At 43.2% G+C, this 19,836-nt stretch overlaps 1 protein-coding gene and 1 pseudogene across 2 annotated transcripts in view; one reads left to right on the top strand and one right to left on the bottom strand.

The window, feature by feature from the left end:
- The window catches only part of LOC146822095 (transcription factor 23-like), a 110,044-nt gene that overhangs the window by 43,414 nt on the left and 46,794 nt on the right, over positions 1-19,836 (bottom strand). The window contains exon 2 of one of the 2 annotated variants that reach the window (XM_085609426.1): positions 10,640-10,684. The exons of the other annotated variant lie outside the window; for it this stretch is intronic. Coding sequence (XP_085465552.1) covers positions 10,640-10,684 — 45 coding nt within the window. The remainder of the gene's footprint in view (positions 1-10,639; positions 10,685-19,836) is intronic. 2 annotated transcript variants of the gene reach the window in all.
- Positions 17,518-18,852, top strand: LOC146822096 (tubulin beta-5 chain pseudogene; annotated as a pseudogene).

The raw sequence follows: 19,836 nt of genomic DNA, 5'->3' as shown, positions 1-19,836 counted from the left end.
AAAGAATCCTGAAAGGGGGGACCCACTGTCCAATCAAAGGGGGGAAAGTGGATCAAGAGCAACTTTTGACCCACCAGAAGGAATTCTGAAAGAAACATTGCAGACTTCAGAGACAAGTCCAGATTCTGAAGAAGTGCCTGAAGTTCTAACTAACAGTGACGAACACAAAAAGAAAGAAAGAAAAGAAAAGAACATTCCAACAGAAGTGACACCTGAATCGAATGAGAAAATTGGAAAAGTTCCACCTGAGATAAGTCTTGAAGAAAAAGGGACAGAAAAAGAAAGAGAGGGACAGATTGCGGAAAAACCCGGAGGAGGTGTAGGGAACATCAGCAAAAAGCTAGGTGAAGGGACAAGTAGACAGCAAGAAGATTGCGTGTCGGAGACCCGAGGAGGGACAGAAGTAGGGAAATCTCAATTGGGGGAAAAAGAGACTGTTGGAGAAAAGAAAGTTGTCGAGGAAGAGAAAATTGTTGATGAACAAGAGGCAACTGAGACAGAATCTGATGAGAGTGAGAATGAGATACATGAAGGTCGAGTTCTGAGAAAGAGAACTTGGATTGGAGAGAGAAACAGAAAAGAAGGAAAACAAAAAATAAATGCTAAAGGAGATCTTTGGCCCAACAAGATAAAGAGACTGAGATATCGACTGACACGAGTTAACTCTTCGAAAGCTGAGCAGGTGAACGAAGTGTCAAATCAAAACCAGACAAAAGGAGAAGAAACAAAGATATCTGATGGAACTAAAAGAATCAGAAAACCGAACCAGAAGTATAAGTCGCCAGAATGGACGTATGTGGCACTGCCTGAACAAGGTGAAGAGGCAGACAGTCAAGGAAATCCAGAGGAGGCTTTACTGAAAGTGGTTGAAGAAGAAGAAGCAGTTGGAATCCTGAGAGTTATCTTGTCCGACATTGGAGAAGAAGCGGATGTTCAGGACTTAATCCAGTTTGATGATGATGATGATGATGATGAGGAAAGAGTGAAAAGTGATGAAAACCCAAATTGAGTAAATCCAAAGGAGTCACTCGAAGAAGAAAGTGAAGAGTAAATTAAGGACTAATAGATTATAATAATCTGTTGGGTACTTGCTGCCCTGAAAAGTTCGGTAGTGGAGTAGAAGAGGCTAAGTCAAAAGACACGGTCAAATTAACAAAATGGCTAACACTGAGAATAATCAAAGTAAATGTACCTTCATGAGAAGATGGTGCAAGATGTGCTGCTGCTGTACAGGATTATTAATGCTACTTTGGAGCGTGCTTGCTCTATTGATCTCTTTTAGAGTAACTATAGACACTTTAGGAGGACATACTGAGAACATGACTAACATAAGAAAAAGTACACAGAAGATAGCTCCAACTAGAACTAGCAATGTATATATACAGAAGGATAGGTCTATTAATGATTTTTCTAGCAATGTGTTTTCAAAATTATTGTACGAATATGTAAAGACAATGGATGTAAGGGATTGCTACGTCTGTATGCAATTACCTGCCTCTGTTTCAGAAGGGGTGACTTATCATCACCTTCCGGCTACGTATGGAATTTCATGTAGTGTATTGATTAGTATTTTTTATCAATTAGGGAAATTAGATTATAACATGTCTAATGTAGATAATATTCTTGGGCAACTGCCTATGAATAAAGAACTGAATCCTGCTAAAGAAGCTAACACTTTAGGTGAGATTTTTATTGAAACAAGAGAATTAACATTAGAATATGTTTTTAGAAACAATTTAACCTGTAGTTTGAAGGAAGAAGAGAAATCTTTTCTAGACATGGTTGAGAGAAGAAGATTGAACATGCATAAGAGAGCAGAAGAACATAAAATGAGTGAAACGATGTGGGACATTGAGAAAGAAAAAGAGTTGAAAAATGGAGCCAGTCCAACTATGGCTATAGATGCACCACAGAAGGGTAAACTATGCATTACCAGGAAGAAATCCCAGTATGATTATTATTTCATAGGGACTAGTGAGTGCCATGATACATACTTCATTGCAACTGGATGGGGATTTAGAGGAGGAGAAGATCCAGTCTTTCCGGGAGTGTATTATATTTGTGGGAATAAGGCTTATTATAGGTTGCCTGACCATTGGTTTGGCACATGTTATGTTGGCCTGGTCTTTCCAAAGATTTTCCATATGGATAGAGTAGAAAATGATGAACATACTAATCCATTAACACGCTATAGAAGAGAAACATGGACAGAAATTGTAGGAGATATTTTTGGAGCTTTGATACCAGCAGTGGGAATTTCATTGAATGTATTTGGCATTCGGAAGCTGTCAACAGTAGTGGATCGCTTGTCAACAAGCACCGCTGGAGGCTTTCTTTTGGTAAATACTAAAATGGTTGCTTTACGCGCTATGGCGATGCAAAATCGACTTGCCCTTGACATTCTTTTGGCAAAAGAGGGTGGAGTCTGTGGAATGCTGAAAGTTCAACATTGTTGCACTTACATTCCTGACGAAAGCAAAGATCTAAAAGTCTATATCAAAAATATTACCGATTTGCATGAAGAATTAGTACCACTGGAAGCTGAAAGTATCTGGACTAAAATGGCTAATAAGATGATTGCTATTAAGAATTTTATAGCTAAAATAGGTAGTACCATATTTGGTAAGGTATTATTTCCATTAACCTGTGTAATTGTTGCATTATTGATTCTTAGATTAGGGTGTATGTGTTGTAGATATAGAAGAAATAAAAAGAAAATAACACGAGAAAATGTTAAAAAGAGACAAAAGAAACCAGAAAGAGATCCACAAGAAATAGAATTAGAAGAATTGAGGGAGAGCATGTATATAGAAACTAAGAGAGAAGATGATATGGAAGCAAGAGTTTGAAAATGAACAAGAAGACATTTTGAACTTCCTCAAAAAGGGGAATTAAATTGATTTTTGGGTTTTGATTTTTGTGGTGATAATATATCACCAAAGGGGGGATTGCTGGAGCAGGGTTTTTGTTTTAAAACCAAATACCTGTTTCATTTCCATATGTCATAATTAAAAGTACTACTGATTAATTAATAATTACTAAAGATTTGTTGAGTCCTGATTAACCAACCTTATTAACAGAAGAATTACACGTGGGAATGCAATTGCATGACTGAAATAATAAGTGTACTAAGTTGGTGAGCAAATTGACAGTATAGATGTTGCTTATGTGATGTTATTGTGTTTTTGCGCTTATAATTAATATGCATTAATGGCTTTTGATGTCGCAAATGGCTAGATAAATACATACACATAAGGGAATTAGCAGGGGAATAACACTGTATAATCATTTCTGTGCAGTAATTATGTTTTGTGTTTCCTTTGACTTAAGTTGACCATTGTGGCCTGCTATAAAATGGCCATCACCCGCAGCCTACATTCGAGTAGATGAATAGTTTGAAAAGAGGCTTTGCGTTGACTGCGACCCTGTCCTTACCTTGAACTGAAAAGCCATGAACATGACGACAGATCTGGGAGGTCTGCCAAACGCCCCTGAATATGAAGATTTGTTGCAAATCCGAAAACCGACCTGATGAACTTAATATTTCCACCAATAAGATACATTTATCCTGAGGAAACATCCGTAGTTGTAACGAATTAGGCATGGACTTCTAATTTCTATTCATTATTTGAAACTATTGATATGCGAGAGAATTCATCAGTGTATCCTATTATGCCAAGACGACATAATTTCCGCCATTTGACTGTTTTTGAAAGATATGATTGCAACATTTGGAATGTAAATTTGGTATAAATATTAGTAGACTAGAGAGGTCTAGCGCCACTTCTTCCCGAACCAATGATCAGAGGTCACGACGCTGACGGAGAGGACGGTGACTCTACATGACGGCTAGAAACTTTAACTATTTTGCTGAGGACCAGTTCTGACTTAGAAAACGACTTTTAGCCAGAATAGGTAAATATGAGAATGATGATCTTGCATTTAATTGGCTTTTCCTGCAAAGTTTAGATAAACAATATTCTGATTGAATTACTGTGTCGGGTGGTTATTTTATTGTCATGTTTATTGAATTTATAGAATGTTGAAATGTTTTACCAGATCTATAGCAACTAGTTGATGCCATTGACCTCAGGGTACATGCAGATTGGTTGAGTATAGAAAAGTGTTTCCCTTATACATGGCACGGATAGAGTCGTAGGATGAATGTTGGTGTTATGGGCCCCACCAGCGTGTGATGTGTGTGTGTGTGTGTGACTGTAAGATCACTCCGTCCGTGGAAGTAGAGGGGATTCGGAAGCTCCGATCTGCACCAGAAGCAGATCATTAAAGTGAATAACAGAGACAGAAGACAGACTGATTCACAAACGTCAACGTACAGTTTTGTGTAGCTTTACTCTTTTTCGGTATTCACAGAGTATTGTTTAATATAAATTTACGACTGCGGAGACTCTACAGAGGGGTGGAGAACTGCACGCACAAAAAGATAAGTCCGTCTTAAGTTTACCTTTGTGAATCAGGCCCAGGGTTATGCGCTAAGCCAAATCTGAAAGTTAACATTTTCAAATGAGGGGCATTTATTGTTAGAAAAGGATATGGGGTTCAATAGTCCATGGGAATGCATTCGGAAGATCTTTTAAGAGGGTAATGAAAGGACTGAAAGATTAAAATTTTCTGACTTCAGGTTCCGGATTAGTGGCTGTCTAATAGAAGCACATTTGGCAGCACTGTTGTAAAACAAATCAAGTGTACAGCAAATGATTGTTGTTTTTTTCAAACAAAAAATAACACTTCTTTGTGTAAATTTAAATTAAATTTGTTGTATTGGCTTTTTATAGCCTGCAGTTTACTGAAAGTCCAAAGGTTAAGTGGCATATGTTCAACCAGTAATAGGAAGATTGTTATTCCCTATACTTATAAACCACAGAATTAAGACTATCCTAAGAGCTACTGAGCTGAAACATATCATGAGACCCTAAAAACAAGTTGACACAATTGAGAAGGAACAGTTATAAGCAATAGAATGTGAAGGGTGCTGAATTTGTGAGTTAGCTGAAAAAGGTTTTATGACATTTCCACCCACCTGTGCTCAATGCTTCTGAAACCAATGAGAAATTTTACACTTTAAAATGAGGTTTGCATCTAAGTACTTTGCAATCTGCTAAAGCATATGTCAACAGTAGAAACAGTTTTAAATGTAATCCACCAATATAAAAACCACAGGGTTACTGGTGGCCCCACTTTTTAGGGCAGGGCCACCATCATTGATTTTCCATGCCTGAGGCATTGAAAACGGTTCCTGGGAATGGAAAACAAAACTAACAATGGGCAGATGGAAGCAAGACTCTGCCTTGAGAGCTTTTACTAAAACTCAAAATAATACTTTGTAAAAAAATCATGGTGCGTCGCTCGTATTGAGCTGTGACGAATGCATATCTGCTACATAACATAATGCATTTGTACTCAATGTCACTCATTTTATTGAGGTCGGTGGTGCAAGGCTGAGTGGAGCTACAGGATTCAAACCTTGCGGGCAAGTGATGACCCCAATGACAGTTCTGTTGGCAACTAATATCATGAATTAAAGATAGAAGTGTGTTTGACTCTGCAAGGTAAAATGAAATGAAATGAAAAAAACATTTGTATAGCGCATGGCTACCCGGAGGCATCCCAGTGCTAGTAGCAGCAGTTGTAGGGAGTTTCACCAACTAAGGAAATAACAAAGCTTTTAGCAGTTTATGGAAAGCTAGGTGGTTGGTTTCTTTTCGTAGATGGGGAGGGAGGGAGTTCCAGAGCTTGGCTGCATTAAATGAGAATTGCCGACCCCTGCTTCTGGCTTTCTTGATCCTGGGGACAGTGAAAGGGTCAAAGTCTCAGAGCGAAGACTTCTGTTGGGCCGGTGGGACTGAATGGTGGTGTGGAGAATCGCGGGGCCTATTCCAGGTAGGGACTTGTGGACAATGCATAAAGCTTTGAAATTATCTCTCTTCCGGACGGGGAGCAAGTGGAGTGATTTCAAAGCAGGTTTAGCTGAGTGATGTTTAGGAGTGCCTCGTAGAAGTCTTGCTGCCCAGTTTTGTATAGTCTGCAATTTAGAGAGGGTTGCGATAGGAGTACCCAGATAAAGGGGGTTCCCATAGTCCAACCGGGACAGGAAAAGGGCCTGGACCATGATTTTTCTTGCCTGGAAAGGAAGAAGGGGAAGAACTTGCTGCCGGGTATCAGTAAGGTGGCTGAGAAGCTGGTGAACAGCCGCCTTTCGGACTTTCTGGAAACCAATTCCCTTCTGGGCGACTCCCAAACGGGTTTTCGCCCTGGTCAGGGGACTGACACCGCCCTGCTGGTGGTTGTGGAGAATGCGAGGAGCATGCTGGATTCGGGAGGTTCAGTGGCAGTGATCCTCCTGGATCTCAGCGCTGCTTTTGACACCGTGGACCATCAGGTGCTTCTCCAACGGCTCTCGGGGGTGGGGATCACGGGTCTGGCCCTCAAATGGTTCGCCTCCTTCCTGGAAGGTCGCTCATTTGAGGTATGGGAAGGCCAGGAAAAATCATCTTCTTCCCCTCTCCAGTGTGGTGTGCCACAGGGCTCTTCATTGAGCCCTACCCTATTTAACGTTTACATGGCCCCCCTGGAGAGTGTGGTACTGCCGCTGGGTATTAAAATCATCAGTTATGCTGATGATACTCAGCTGGTGGTTGGCCTTTCCCAGTCGGCGCACCATCCCGACCGGCTGCACACGTGTCTTGAAAAGATCTACACGTGGATGTGCAGCTCAGCCCTAAAGTTAAATGGCTCCAAGACGGAATTGATGCTGCTGGGGAACTCTTCTCCATCTCTGTCCCCCAGCAGCTGGCCAGACTGTCTGGGACCGGTACCCCCCCCCAAGCGGGAGATCAAGAGCCTGGGGGTATGGCTGGAGCAGGACCTATCTTTTAAAACCCATGCCAAAAAGACTGCTGGCGCGTGCTTTGGCCTGCTCCGCTCAGCCCAGAAGATTCTGCCTCTACTCCCAGTAGCCACTCGTAGGCTTCTCATCCAGGGACTTATCATCTCGCGGCTGGATTTCAGCAATGCGCTTTTCCTGGGTGCTCCCGAAGCTACCTTGAATAAACTGCAGCAAGTGCAGAACGCGGCTGCTAGGCTTCTGACGGGTCTCCCTAGGTGTCAATCTGCCCGCCCGGCGTTGAGGGCATTGCACTGGCTCCCGGTGAGGGACAGGGTGAAATTCAAGTCACTTTGCATCGCCCACAAAGTTCTGCATGGGGTAGGTCCACCTATTTTGGAGGAAATGGTCCAGCCTTACAAGGCCTCTCGTTCTCTCCGCTCTGACCATCAACATCTCCTTCAGGTCGGCAGGGTGAAAAAGGCAAGAACCGGTGGCATAAGGTTCTCTATAAATGTGGCCTCTCTGTGGAATTCATTGCCCTTACAACTGCGCGCGGAAGCCAGTCTTCTTCGGTTCCGTAAACTTTTAAAAACTTTTCTGTTTCTCGTGTAGTCCCTATATTCCTGCAGTAGTGGTATGTGCCGGCAAGCGCTGGGATGCCTATTTGGTAACCAGGCGCTATATAAAACTCAGAATAATAATAATAACTTTCCGAATCATTTTCAGGATACCGTAGCACGTGGCCGCCGTCTTCCGTGCTTGTACCTTAAAGGTGAGGTCTTGGTTGACCCAGGCACCCAGCCTTTTTAACTGGGTCTTAGGGGTGGGAGCTGAACCGAGAGTAGTCGGCCAGATTGAGTTTAGATCAAGGGGGGAACGATTAGCCAAGATCATTACCTCGTTTTTTTCCCCATTCACTTTCAAAAAGGACTCATTCATCCAGTTGGCAATTTCTTCTAAGCATGGGCGCAGACTAGGGGGGGAACTTTCGGCTCTATTAAGCCCAATCACAAGTTGTGTGTCATCTGCGTAGGTGACTATGTGTACCCCAAAAGGTAATACCACCTCTGCTAGGGAGCACGTGTAAGCGTTGAATACGGTGGGACTCAGGGATGATCCCTGCGGTACTCCACAACAAAGGGGCATCTGCTTAGAGTTCACCTCGTTGTCAAAGAACTGAAAGGATCTGTTACTCAGGAAAGACTGTAGCCATGACAGAGCAGTTCCGGTAACTCCCAGTTTTCTGAGTCTATGGACCAGGATATGATGGTTTACTGTGTCGAAGACTGCGCTAATGTCAAGGAGAAGGACCACAGCGGTGCCTCCGGAGTCCACTATCTTTCTTGACTCTTCCATGACTGATAGCAAAGCTGTTTCAGTTTCCTTGAGAGGTCGCAAGCATGTCTGGAACTGGTGGAGAGGTTTGTGGGTCTCTAGGAAAGAGGACAGTACCGAATTGAAGTATTTTTCAGCAATTTTGCTGACCCCCGGGAGAAGTGATATGGGGCGGTAGTTTCCCAGAGTCGAAGGATCAAGGCTAGGTTTTTTTTAAAGTGCCTTTACAATAGCTTCCTCCCATAGGGGAGGGACCACTCCAGTAGAAAATGAGGTATTAATCAATTCTAAAATGACAGGGGAAACAACTCCTGCCACCTGCCTCGGTATCTTTAGACGGGCTGGATCTTTGGGCGACCCACTTTTTACCTGAGTCAGGAGGCTTTCTAGTACTGGCATTTCCATCAACGGAATAGTTTCCAAAAAAGGCTGATTGCTATGAGTGTGGAGGGATAATGTACAATCTTTAATGGGGGGAAATGAGGTTTAAAATAGTTTCAATTTTATTGAAAAAGAATTCCACTAAGTTGTTACAACGTGCGCCTGAGGTGTCAGGGATAGCTGGTGGAGGGGGAACTCTGGAGAGAGTTTTGGCAATACGAAAGATCTCACGGGCCGAGATAGCTGCTGATAAGATTTTATTTTCGTAGAAGGCTGCCTGGGGTAGTTTGATTTCGGCTTTGTATAAATTGATAGCTTCTCTATATTTAAGTTTCCTATCACTAGAGACACTTTTCCTCCAGTCTCTTCTTACATGTTTGTTTTAGGCCCTAAGTTTGGCTGAGTACCATGGTTTCAGGTTACTTCCTATTTTAGTTTGAGTCCTTTTTACGGGAATGAGCGAGTCTAGTGATTCTTGGAGCCAGTTATTGAAGTTTTCATTGGCAGTGACAACATCCGAAGAAGACACCGGTCTAGTTTCTTCTAATATTGTGGTCCAATGTTCAATTTTGAATAGATGGGTTTCGTGTGTAGGACCATGGGGGACTGGGACCAGGTAAATGGTATGAGAAAGTGATCTGACCATGGGACAGGGGTAGGTTTCTCTCCCATTAGGTCCTCCAGGTTTGAGAAGATGGGATCTAGTAGATGCCCTTTTATGTGGGTGGGCTCACTGACTTTTTGTTGGAGCTGACAGGCCGCAAGATCCTCTGTAATTTCATTTGCCGCCGTCTGCAGAGGGTCATCAAAGTGGAGGTTAAAGTCCCCCATTAAAGTGAAATTGGCCGATGTACTAGCCAGATTAGCTGCCAGATCGGGTAGGGAGTTACAAAATTCCACTGCGGGACCCGGGGGCCGATAGATTAATATACCTGAGAAAGTGAGCGCTGGGGAAAATTCAATGGAAAAGACAGCGTTCTCACAGTCTGGAACAGAGCTGCTAGTCATCCGACAGGTCAAACAGTTTTTATAGATAATAGCTATCCGCCCCCTTTCCCTGTGGGCCGGTCTAGTCTCTGTATGGAATACTAAAAGCAAGCACTTGACAGAAAGTAGCTTCTACCAAGACAAGAGAGCCTCTAGCCCCAGAGACCTTGTCGCTCCTGCCATTGCCTCCCCACCCCCCACCCCTGCCCCGAGTCAATGCACTGTGGAAGGCAATCAATGCATGCTGCAGGCTTCTTTTAAAACCCACCCAATCCAAGGTTTTAGGGTTCATTAAACCACAAGAACCATGGCTCCTTTCCATGGTGGGGCACTAGAGGCTATAGGCCCTCAAGGATGAGCTGGCCTCCAATCAAATCATATCTCACACACAAAAGCCACCTGAGTGAGTAACTCACTCGGGTGGCTTTTGTGTGTTGTTTAAGGTTCATTAACCAGTTTGATTGGCATAAATACAAACAGCCTTACAAAAAATATGTCCAAGTATATTATATGTACAAGTCAATAGGAAGTGTTCAGAAAATAGCATACTGTATACACAAACCATAGAATTATGCATGACTCCCTATAGATTGTACTTGCAAATCAGTATAGTATACATGCAAAGCAAAAGTCGACCATGGGAACCAGTGCATCATGCATTCACGTCAGCAATACTTTTACATCCATGGGCTGTAGATTTGGGCCAATATATTAAACATGCAAATCAGCTCATTACGAAGATGAAATAACACATTACGCTTAGTAATTGGTACATTAAATATGTGTGTTACTTACACAAAGTAGTGTAATTATACACACGAACTGGCGACCTTTGCATGCGACCAGTGATATATGAGGGCAAAGCAATGCATTATAGGTGTGAACTAATATGTCGCATGCGTGTCAGTATAGTATGCATGCAGAGCAGCAGGGTATGCATGCAAACAGGCACATTATGCTTAAGAACCAATATATTATGAGAGAAAACCAATAGGATGTGCTTACAAACTGATACATTGTGCGAGGGCACCGTTGTGTCATTCATGCACACCAGTATTTAGTTTCCGCACACCAATGCACGAACTATACCTGGTATCCGGGGCGGGGGTACGGGGATATTCTCTTCCTAAGGCCCTACAAGGAGCAGAACATATATTTTTAATAGATTATTAGGGACCCCAAAGACCACCCCAAGTTTTATTACTCATAATGAGCTGGGCATGGGTTTTTTGGAAGATAAGGTAGGCATGGCCCCCCTTCAATTATGGTGCAAAATTTGGAACACACAGGAACTGGGCTTAACCCGTCATATAATAAAAGATTGCCTTGTGCAGAGTAATATGATTGCAAAACCGCGGCTCAAGTACATTAAGAACACTTTTTGTGACCTGGGACTGAGTGTCTTTTTTGTAGAACCAGATAAAATACCCCTAAATGCAAAGAATTTACTATAAGAAAACTATATTGCATATAGTGAGGAAGCTAAACTCATGACGGTACTAGACCTGGTCACGGTTCAATCATATGTGTCACTTTCTCCATCTAAGGGTATGGAGCCCTATTTGACGTGAGTAAATGAACCCGAGCTAAGGTTCTACCTGACTAGGTTATGCGGGAATAAGATTCCCTTTATGTCGCCTTTCCCATTGCCGGGTACTTGGTTTCCATCATTGACTTACTGTTCGTGTGACAGGAAATCACATCAATCTATGAAGCACTTTATGCTCTGCAAGGGAAATCACATCATCAATCTATGAAGCACTTTATGCTCTGCAAGGGAAATCACATCATCAATCTATGAAGCACTTTATGCTCTGCAAGGGAAATCACATCATCAATCTATGAAGCACTTTATGCTCTGCAAGGGAAATCACATCATCAATCTATGAAGCACTTTATGCTCTGCAAGGGAAATCACATCATCAATCTATGAAGCACTTTATGCTCTGCAAGGGAAATCACATCATCAATCTATGAAGCACTTTATGCTCTCTGCACGCTATATTCCTCTCTCAGGTTACGGTTTCTGTGCCCATTTTTAAGAGGGAGATTTTTTAATAATCACCAGGAGCGGGTGTGCTTCCTCCAGCGCTTGGAGTCCAAAACTATATGCTGCGCAGTCTTAAAAGCACTGAAACTGAGAAGGAGATACGCACTTAGCTCAAGGTGATGAGTTTGTAAAGACTTTTTTAAATGTGAGCCCAAAAAGCTATCATGACATCTTGTAATTCTCTGGTATTTTACAAGGGTTCTTTAAGTACTCTTACTTTTCTTTTAAAAGTGGGGGACGGTTGACATTTGAAATGTGCATGATTTTATTGCGATTTGATGGTTTTAAACTGTGTTTTTGTTGTGCTTTTATGGTCTTTGTGTCCGAATAAAGCTTGATGATGATGATGAGTACCTAGTATACTGGAAACAAAACCCGCACGATTGCATTTAAAACACATAGGGCCATATGTAGGTAGGGTCACATTTACTGACTCATAAATACCGAATTTTACCGATTCGGTATTTATGAATCGGTAAATGTGATGTAGGTAATCAATCGGTAATATTTACCGATTCGGAAAGGGTCGGTAATTTAGAATCGGTATTTACCGATTCGGTAATGATGCATACCTTCCCATTGATTCCTAAGGGCCAGGAGGCCCATAGGAATGAATGGGAAGCCAGTTACCATTACCGAATCGGTAAATACCGAATCGGTAATGGGGGAGGCAGTATCATGGGTGGCAGGGTGTCACATTGACACCCTGTTGCACCCCTGATTCGTCCATGTGTGCACATGTGGCGCACATACATGCCCTAAGGGCATGTATGTCTGCCACATGGCACTTTGACATCAGCAAAATATCACGTTTTGCTAAGTATTCGGTATTTATCACCAACCTATATTTGGTGGTAAATACCGAATTCTTTTTCCTAGTCATCACTCATTTGAGTGTTACCTACATATCATTTCAGGATTTGGTATTTACCGAACCGGTAAATTTACCGATTCGGTAATTTTACCGATTCGGTAAATTACCGAATCCTGAAATATGCCCCCTACATAGCAAAGGCCTAAATACCGGTCGGTAACGGGATATTTACCGAAAATCGGCCGTTACCGACCGGTATTTGGCTTCCTACATATGGCCCATAAACTTTAAGAAACATATGATTCTCACACACTTCCATTGGTTTGATATGCGTACCAAGAGCTTAACTATGCATTAACCAATGTGTCAATAATGCAAACCAGCATTGTTGCATGAATCCAGCATATTGCTTACAAACCAACATACATCGTGTGACCCAGTAGAGCGTGCACAGAGGCGCATCCGATATGTTTTAAATGTATACCAAAATATTTATTATGTGAACTGGAAACGCTGACGTAAACCAATATGTGTCACATGCAAGGCAATGAATGTTGGCCTGTTTGGCCCTATACATCTCACCACTAGCATGCCCTTTAGAATCACTGGGATATTCTTTAGGCCAACTTTAAGAACAATCTAGGACATCTCAAATACCCAAAGCCCGAGGAAAAGCACATTAGAACATGTTTAGAAACAAAGAAGTGAGATGCCACAACTCTGGTTTGAAAGTAATTGTGGGCGCCATTTTTAAGAGGGGCAAATCGCAATTATATGTCACATTCGTTGGCCCAAGAGATTAGGAGGGTCACTTACAGCCTAGTGGGTGCTCCCCAGCCTGCCCGGTCAATGGAGGGCACTGCATCCCCTCACCAGGAGGAGGACCACCCTCCATATTTAGAGACCCCCCCTCCAGTGCAGCTTCCAGTGCACTGCTGGTCACATGCTGAGCGGGTGCGACGTTTAATGCACCCATTGGGCAGAGGGTCTCGTTTCCTTAGAAAAACCTCCTGAAGGAGTAGTTTGTTTTCAGACAACAAAATAGTAAAACACTGGCATTGACTTGAAGCTGCGCCCCGCATGTGGGGGCTTTTGTAGGGTTTCCCTGCCTGGGACCACAGTGCCTTGCATGGTGCTTCTGGGTACAAAAAGTAAGTGAGGGTTTTCCTTGTCTAAACAGGCTGGGTGACCATCACTGAGACCTCACAGGTTTCAAATCTACACGGTGCGAGCACATGTTGAGGGTCCAGCCCAGCAGGGCCTCTGAGGGTAAAACCCCTCTGCTTAGCGTGACAATGACCGGAGCAGGGGGCCCATGAGTTTGGTAGGGCTTGAACAGCATTGATTTACAGTGGGACTCCTACTCCCCAAAAATCTAAGTGACCCCATAAGGGATTTCCTCCGAATACCACAATTTTGGCTCAGGTGCCAGGGCGATATTCACTTAGGTCCGAAGGTTCAAAGTTTATCTTGACCACTGGACACTGAGGGGCAGATTTACTCGTTTATCACGCAGCGCAGGGCAGCAGCCGCAAATGTTGCGCTGTTAGAAGGAGAGAGCAGGCGAGCGTTACACAGAAATATGGCGCTCTCCTCCCCTCTCCCTAGTGCCGGCGCAGAAACGTGCGGTCGTGCGCCATGGACACACCTTTGCACTATAGTGCAAGGGTGTCTCCGTGAGTCTAGCATAGGCTTTGTACCGGAAGGGAACCCTTCCAGTACAAAATACCACGCTTGACTCACTTGAAACCTCTCCCCACTATGTATGTGTGCGGTGCTGTGCAGCACACATACAAAGTAGGAAAAGAAAAGAGAAATGAAAGCAGTTCTCCTACAAGCACCCATTGAAATGGGCGCTATTTTCTCACGCTAAACCCTGTCTACCTTTTTTAATTATATGGGTTTAGCATCGAAACCTTGGGGGGTTGCATGGAATGCCCATGCACCACCCATGGTACAGCCTCTTGGCGCTAAGTAATGCAAAGCAGCGCTATCTGCTGCTTTGCACTACTTTCATGGGGTTTTCCGCGCTAAGCAAGTTTAGCGCTGGAAAGTAAATTAGTAAAAAAGATTTTGCTTCGTATTGCGTCCCTTTTCCGACGCAGTCACGGCGTTAAATCTTAGTAAATAGGCCACTGATTCTCCAACAGGCTGATCGCGAGCTATCAGTGACTCGACGTCTGCCTTGTAGTCACTGGCTGCCTGTAACTTGAGTTTGGGAGTATGCTGCTGCCTCCCTGCAGATGCTGCCTTCTACAACTTGAGCACTAGTGACAGATGACAGGCACAGCCCCTTACCTTAAATAAACAATGCCATGCTGCTGCCTCCCTGCAGATGCTGCCTTCTACAACTTGAGCACTAGTGACAGATGACAGGCACAGCCCCCTTATCTTAAATAAACAATGCCATGCTGCTGCCTCCCTGCAGATGCTGCCTTCTACAACTTGTGCACTAGTGACAGATGACAGGCACAGCCCCTTACCTTAAATAAACAATGCCATGCTGCTGCCTCCCTGCAGATGCTGCCTTCTACAACTTGTGCACTAGTGACAGATGACAGGCACAGCCCCTTACCTTAAATAAACAATGCCATGCTGCTGCCTCCCTGCAGGTGCTGCCTTCTAAAACTTGTGCACCAGTGACAGATGACAGGCACAGCCCCTTACCTTAAATAAACAATGCCATGCTGCTGCCTCCCTGCAGGTGCTGCCTTCTAAAACTTGTGCACCAGTGACAGATGACAGGCACAGCCCCTTACCTTAAATAAACAATGCCATGCTGCTGCCTCCCTGAAGATGCTGCCTTCTAAAACTTGAGCACTAGTGACAGATGACAGGCACAGCCCCCTTATCTTAAATAAACAATGCCATGCTGCTGCCTCCCTGCAGATGCTGCCTTCTACAACTTGTGCACTAGTGACAGATGACAGGCACAGCCCCTTACCTTAAATAAACAATGCCATGCTGCTGCCTCCCTGCAGATGCTGCCTTCTACAACTTGTGCACTAGTGACAGATGACAGGCACAGCCCCTTACCTTAAATAAACAATGCCATGCTGCTGCCTCCCTGCAGGTGCTGCCTTCTAAAACTTGTGCACCAGTGACAGATGACAGGCACAGCCCCTTACCTTAAATAAACAATGCCATGCTGCTGCCTCCCTGCAGGTGCTGCCTTCTAAAACTTGTGCACCAGTGACAGATGACAGGCACAGCCCCTTACCTTAAATAAACAATGCCATGCTGCTGCCTCCCTGCAGGTGCTGCCTTCTAAAACTTGTGCACCAGTGACAGATGACAGGCACAGCCCCTTACCTTAAATAAACAATGCCATGCTGCTGCCTCCCTGAAGATGCTGCCTTCTAAAACTTGAGCACTAGTGACAGATGACAGGCACAGCCCCCTTATCTTAAATAAACAATGCCATGCTGCTGCCTCCCTGCAGATGCTGCCTTCTACAACTTGTGCACTAGTGAAAGATGACAGGCACAGCCCCTTACCTTAAATAAACAATGCCATGCTGCTGCCTCCCTGCAGATGCTGCCTTCTAAAACTTGTGCACTAGTGAAAGATGACAGGCACAGCCCCTTACCTTAAATAAACAATGCCATGCTGCTGCCTGTGAAGAATGAATACAACCATACATTTTGAAAGCCTTCACCCTGAAACATATTACCTTACATGAACGTCTATTTTGTTAAACTCAATGTAAAATATTCGGAGGATTATTAGATAACATCCCAAAATGCACTTTTCACGGCTGCACTACATTTACTTTTCTTTTCTTTGCTGTTCCTTTCTTTTTTCTTTTTCCTTTAACCTCTATCCTTCTTTCTTTCTCTTCTTTCCCATATTTTCCCTCATCTACCCTTTCTCTCTCTGTCACTCTCTGCCCTTTCTCTCCTCCTTTCTTCTTATCTCTCCTGCTTCATTTCTTCCTTTCTCTCTTCCTTTCCTCCTTTGTTTCTGCCTTTCATCATTTCCTTCTTCTTTTTTCTCGTTTCTCAATTTATTTCTCTCTTCCTTTATCTCCTAGTTTCTTCGTTTCTTTCTTCCATTCTTTCCTTTTTTCTTCATTCCTTTACTTTTTTTTCCGCTTTTCCTTCTCCCTTTACCTTCCCCTTTCTTTCTTTTTTCCGTCCTCTATTTTTCTTTTCTTCTACTTTCTCTTCTTATCGTCTCAACTTTTCTTGCTATTTTCTTCTTACCTTCTGCTTCTATCTTTCTTTTTTTTGTCTCCACTTATTTCTAAGTCTCCTTTCTGTCTTTTTGTTACCTCTCATTTTCATGTATGGTTTGTTTCTTTTTCACCTTCATACCTGCTGTTTCTTTCTTTGTTTTTTCTTTCTCTCCTACATTTTTCTTTCCGCAATTCTTTCTTTCCTTTCTTTCTTTCCTCCCCTTTTCTTTTATTGCCTCCATATCACCTTTGTCCCTTCTTTTTTGGTCCTTATTTTCTTTCCGCCTCCTCTCCTTTGTTTCTGCTTTCCTTTCCTCCTCCTTTATTCCTAATTTCCTTCCCTTCTTGCCTTAGATTCTTCACTCCTTTCCCTCTGTTCATTGATTTGTGTACCTCCCTTTCTTCCACTTTTCACTCTTTTTTCTTTCCTCCTCCCCTTTCTTTTTTCTTTCTTTCTCTCCTTCCTTTTATCAAGAGCTTTAAGTTACCATTAGGCAGTAGCTCAGGGTGGGTTTCATTGATCAGAAGTAGTTCTCACTGTTGAAAAGGTTAGAGACCGCTGTCACTAGATTATATATCCTTTGCCATCAGCGTGGTATCAGTTGATGTGATTGCTACTTTGGTGTGGAGTAATTAAAGTGTCTCCAGAAATTAAGAACAGTGACAACTTCACTGAATTTCACAAGGAAAGGTTTCTCCAAGATAAGCTTCTGGCAATCTGACCTCACACAATCCAACATTCCAGACTGAGCAAGTGGAGAGACAGGAAGCAAAGCAGTTAGAATGCTTTTGTTTAAAAGGATATAGTGCCCTGTAGATCACCCAAGACATTTTTGAAGACAATCAACCCAAGTTACATCTGATACATTGAACTAGGGATTCAAAGGAATACAAGTTAATAACTCAAAAAATAAACAAACATCAAAATGAGGGAAATTGTGCATATTCAGGTTGGCCAGTGTGGGAACAAAATTGGATACAAGTTCTGGGAAGGTGTAAGCGATGAGCATGGCATTAACCCAACGGGAAGCTATGCTGGCGACTCAGATCTTCAGTTGGAGAGAATCAATGTCTACTACAACGAGACGTCCTCCAGTAAATATGTTCCCCGGGCAATACTAGTGGACCTGGCGCCAGGAACAATGGACAGTGTGAGATCTGGGCCCTTTGGTCAGCTCTTTAGACCAGATAACTTTATCTTTGGACACACAGGGGCAGGAAATAATTGGGCCAGAGGTCACTACACAGAAGGAGCTGAGCTGATACATTCCATCCTGGACGTGGTGAGAAAAGAATGTGAACATTGTGACTGCTTCCAAGGGTTCCAGCTCACGCACTCCCTTGGAGGAGGAACAGGCTCCGGTTTGGGAATGCTGCTCATCGATAAATTCAGAGAGGAATACCCTGACAGGATTACAAGTTCATTCAGTGTCATTCCCTCTCCAAAGGTTTCAGATACTGTTGTAGAACCTTATAATGCCACTCTCTCAATTCATCACTTGGTTGAGAATACTGATGAAACCTATTGCATTGACAATGAGGCTCTCTATGATATTTGTTTCCAAACCTTGAAGCTGACCAGTCCAACATACGGTGATCTGAACCACTTAGTGAGTGCTACCATGAGCGGCGTGACTACCTCACTGCGCTTTCCTGGCCAGCTCAACACGGATCTCCGAAAGTTAGCTGTCACTATGATACCATTTCCACGCCTCCATTTCTTCATTCCTGGTTTTGCTCCTTTGACATCCAGAGGTAGCCAACAGTATCGGCCTTTGACTGTGCCAGAGCTCATCCTCCAGATGTTTGATGCCAAAAACATGATGGTGGCCTGTGATCCAAGACATGGGCAGTACCTTACAGCGGCCACTGTTTTTCGAGGACGCATGTCCATGAAGGAGGTTGAGGAGCAAGTGCTGAACATACAGAACAAGAACAGTAGCTATTTTGTCGACTGGATCCCAAACAATGTCAAAGTTGCGGTTTGTGACATCCCACCGCGGGGCTTGAAAATGGCTGCCACCTTTCTTGGGAACAACACAGCAATCCAAGAGCTTTTCAAAAGGGTCGCTGAGCAGTTTTCGGTCATGTTCAGAAGGAAAGCCTTCCTCCATTGGTTCACGGGGGAAGGGATGGATGAGATGGAGTTCGTGGAGGCCGAGAGCAGCATGAACGATCTGGTTTCAGAATACCAGCAGTGCCAGGACGCATCAGACCGTCCGGAGTGGACAGAATCTTTAGAGGAGGAGAAGGAGGGTTGAGATAAATGTATAAAGAATTTGTATTTTTCCGATGCAGTAGTTCTGTACTAGCAGTTAAAAATGTTTACCTTTCATGTAGAGTATATAAAAAAAACAAATCAGAAATAGTAATGAAATAAAAATCTTTTTCTTACAAACTGTGACTGAGGAAATTTTTGGTTCAACTAAATACTCTATTGAATGACCAGTTAGTGAGTGGATAATAGAGTATGGCACTGAAAATGTGTTGCATCTTGACAATACATTTTTGACCTGAACTCCAAGTCTGTTCAAACTAAAAAGAAATGCAATTTTGAACTATTTTTAAACATTGAAATATATTTAGTGAGTGGCGATTGGCCACTGGAAAAACAGGATAAGAAGGAACATATACTTGGATGGCTTATTTGTTTTAACTACTTGGCGGAAGGTTTATTCATTGTAGTGGTAAAAAGTCTGAACCTCAGATGGGCCCACCAAGCCTGTCATCATTACAATTTCAGAATAATATGTAGCTCTGATTTGATTTATAGTAGTCTATGTCATTTAAAGATAGTGCATGAATAAAAGGTGGAGTTGCGCTATTGTTGCTATGAGCACTAAATATTTTTTGTCCTCTGGCTACAATTTATATTCAAACACAAGGAGATGATGGACGGAGTGCTGAAACTTTTCAAACACTCACCCCCAGTCACAGATCTGGGTTGAATCCATCATCGTTCTTTAGATCACTTCTCCACCCCAGTTCAGACCCAGCCATGTGCAAATCAGTCTTGACCCTGTTCCTTATGGGAGTCCAGCCCGAACTGCCAAGCCAGGTCTTCCTCGACCTGAAACCAGCATCCTGGGATCGGTTGCGGAGTAACACCCCTCACCAGCCAGGTTAGCTTGAATCCAGTGGCAAAGTGAGCAAGGGACCCAAGTCTGGGCATACCCTGCCAACTTAGGGCAAACAAAGAAAACACAAGGAGATGATGAACGGAGTGCGGAAACTTTTCAGACACA

Source organism: Triturus cristatus, chromosome 6 (genome assembly GCF_964204655.1).
Source record: "Triturus cristatus chromosome 6, aTriCri1.1, whole genome shotgun sequence".
In the NCBI taxonomy this organism is placed as follows: domain Eukaryota; kingdom Metazoa; phylum Chordata; class Amphibia; order Caudata; family Salamandridae; genus Triturus; species Triturus cristatus.
This window is presented reverse-complemented; position numbering and strand designations above follow the sequence as displayed.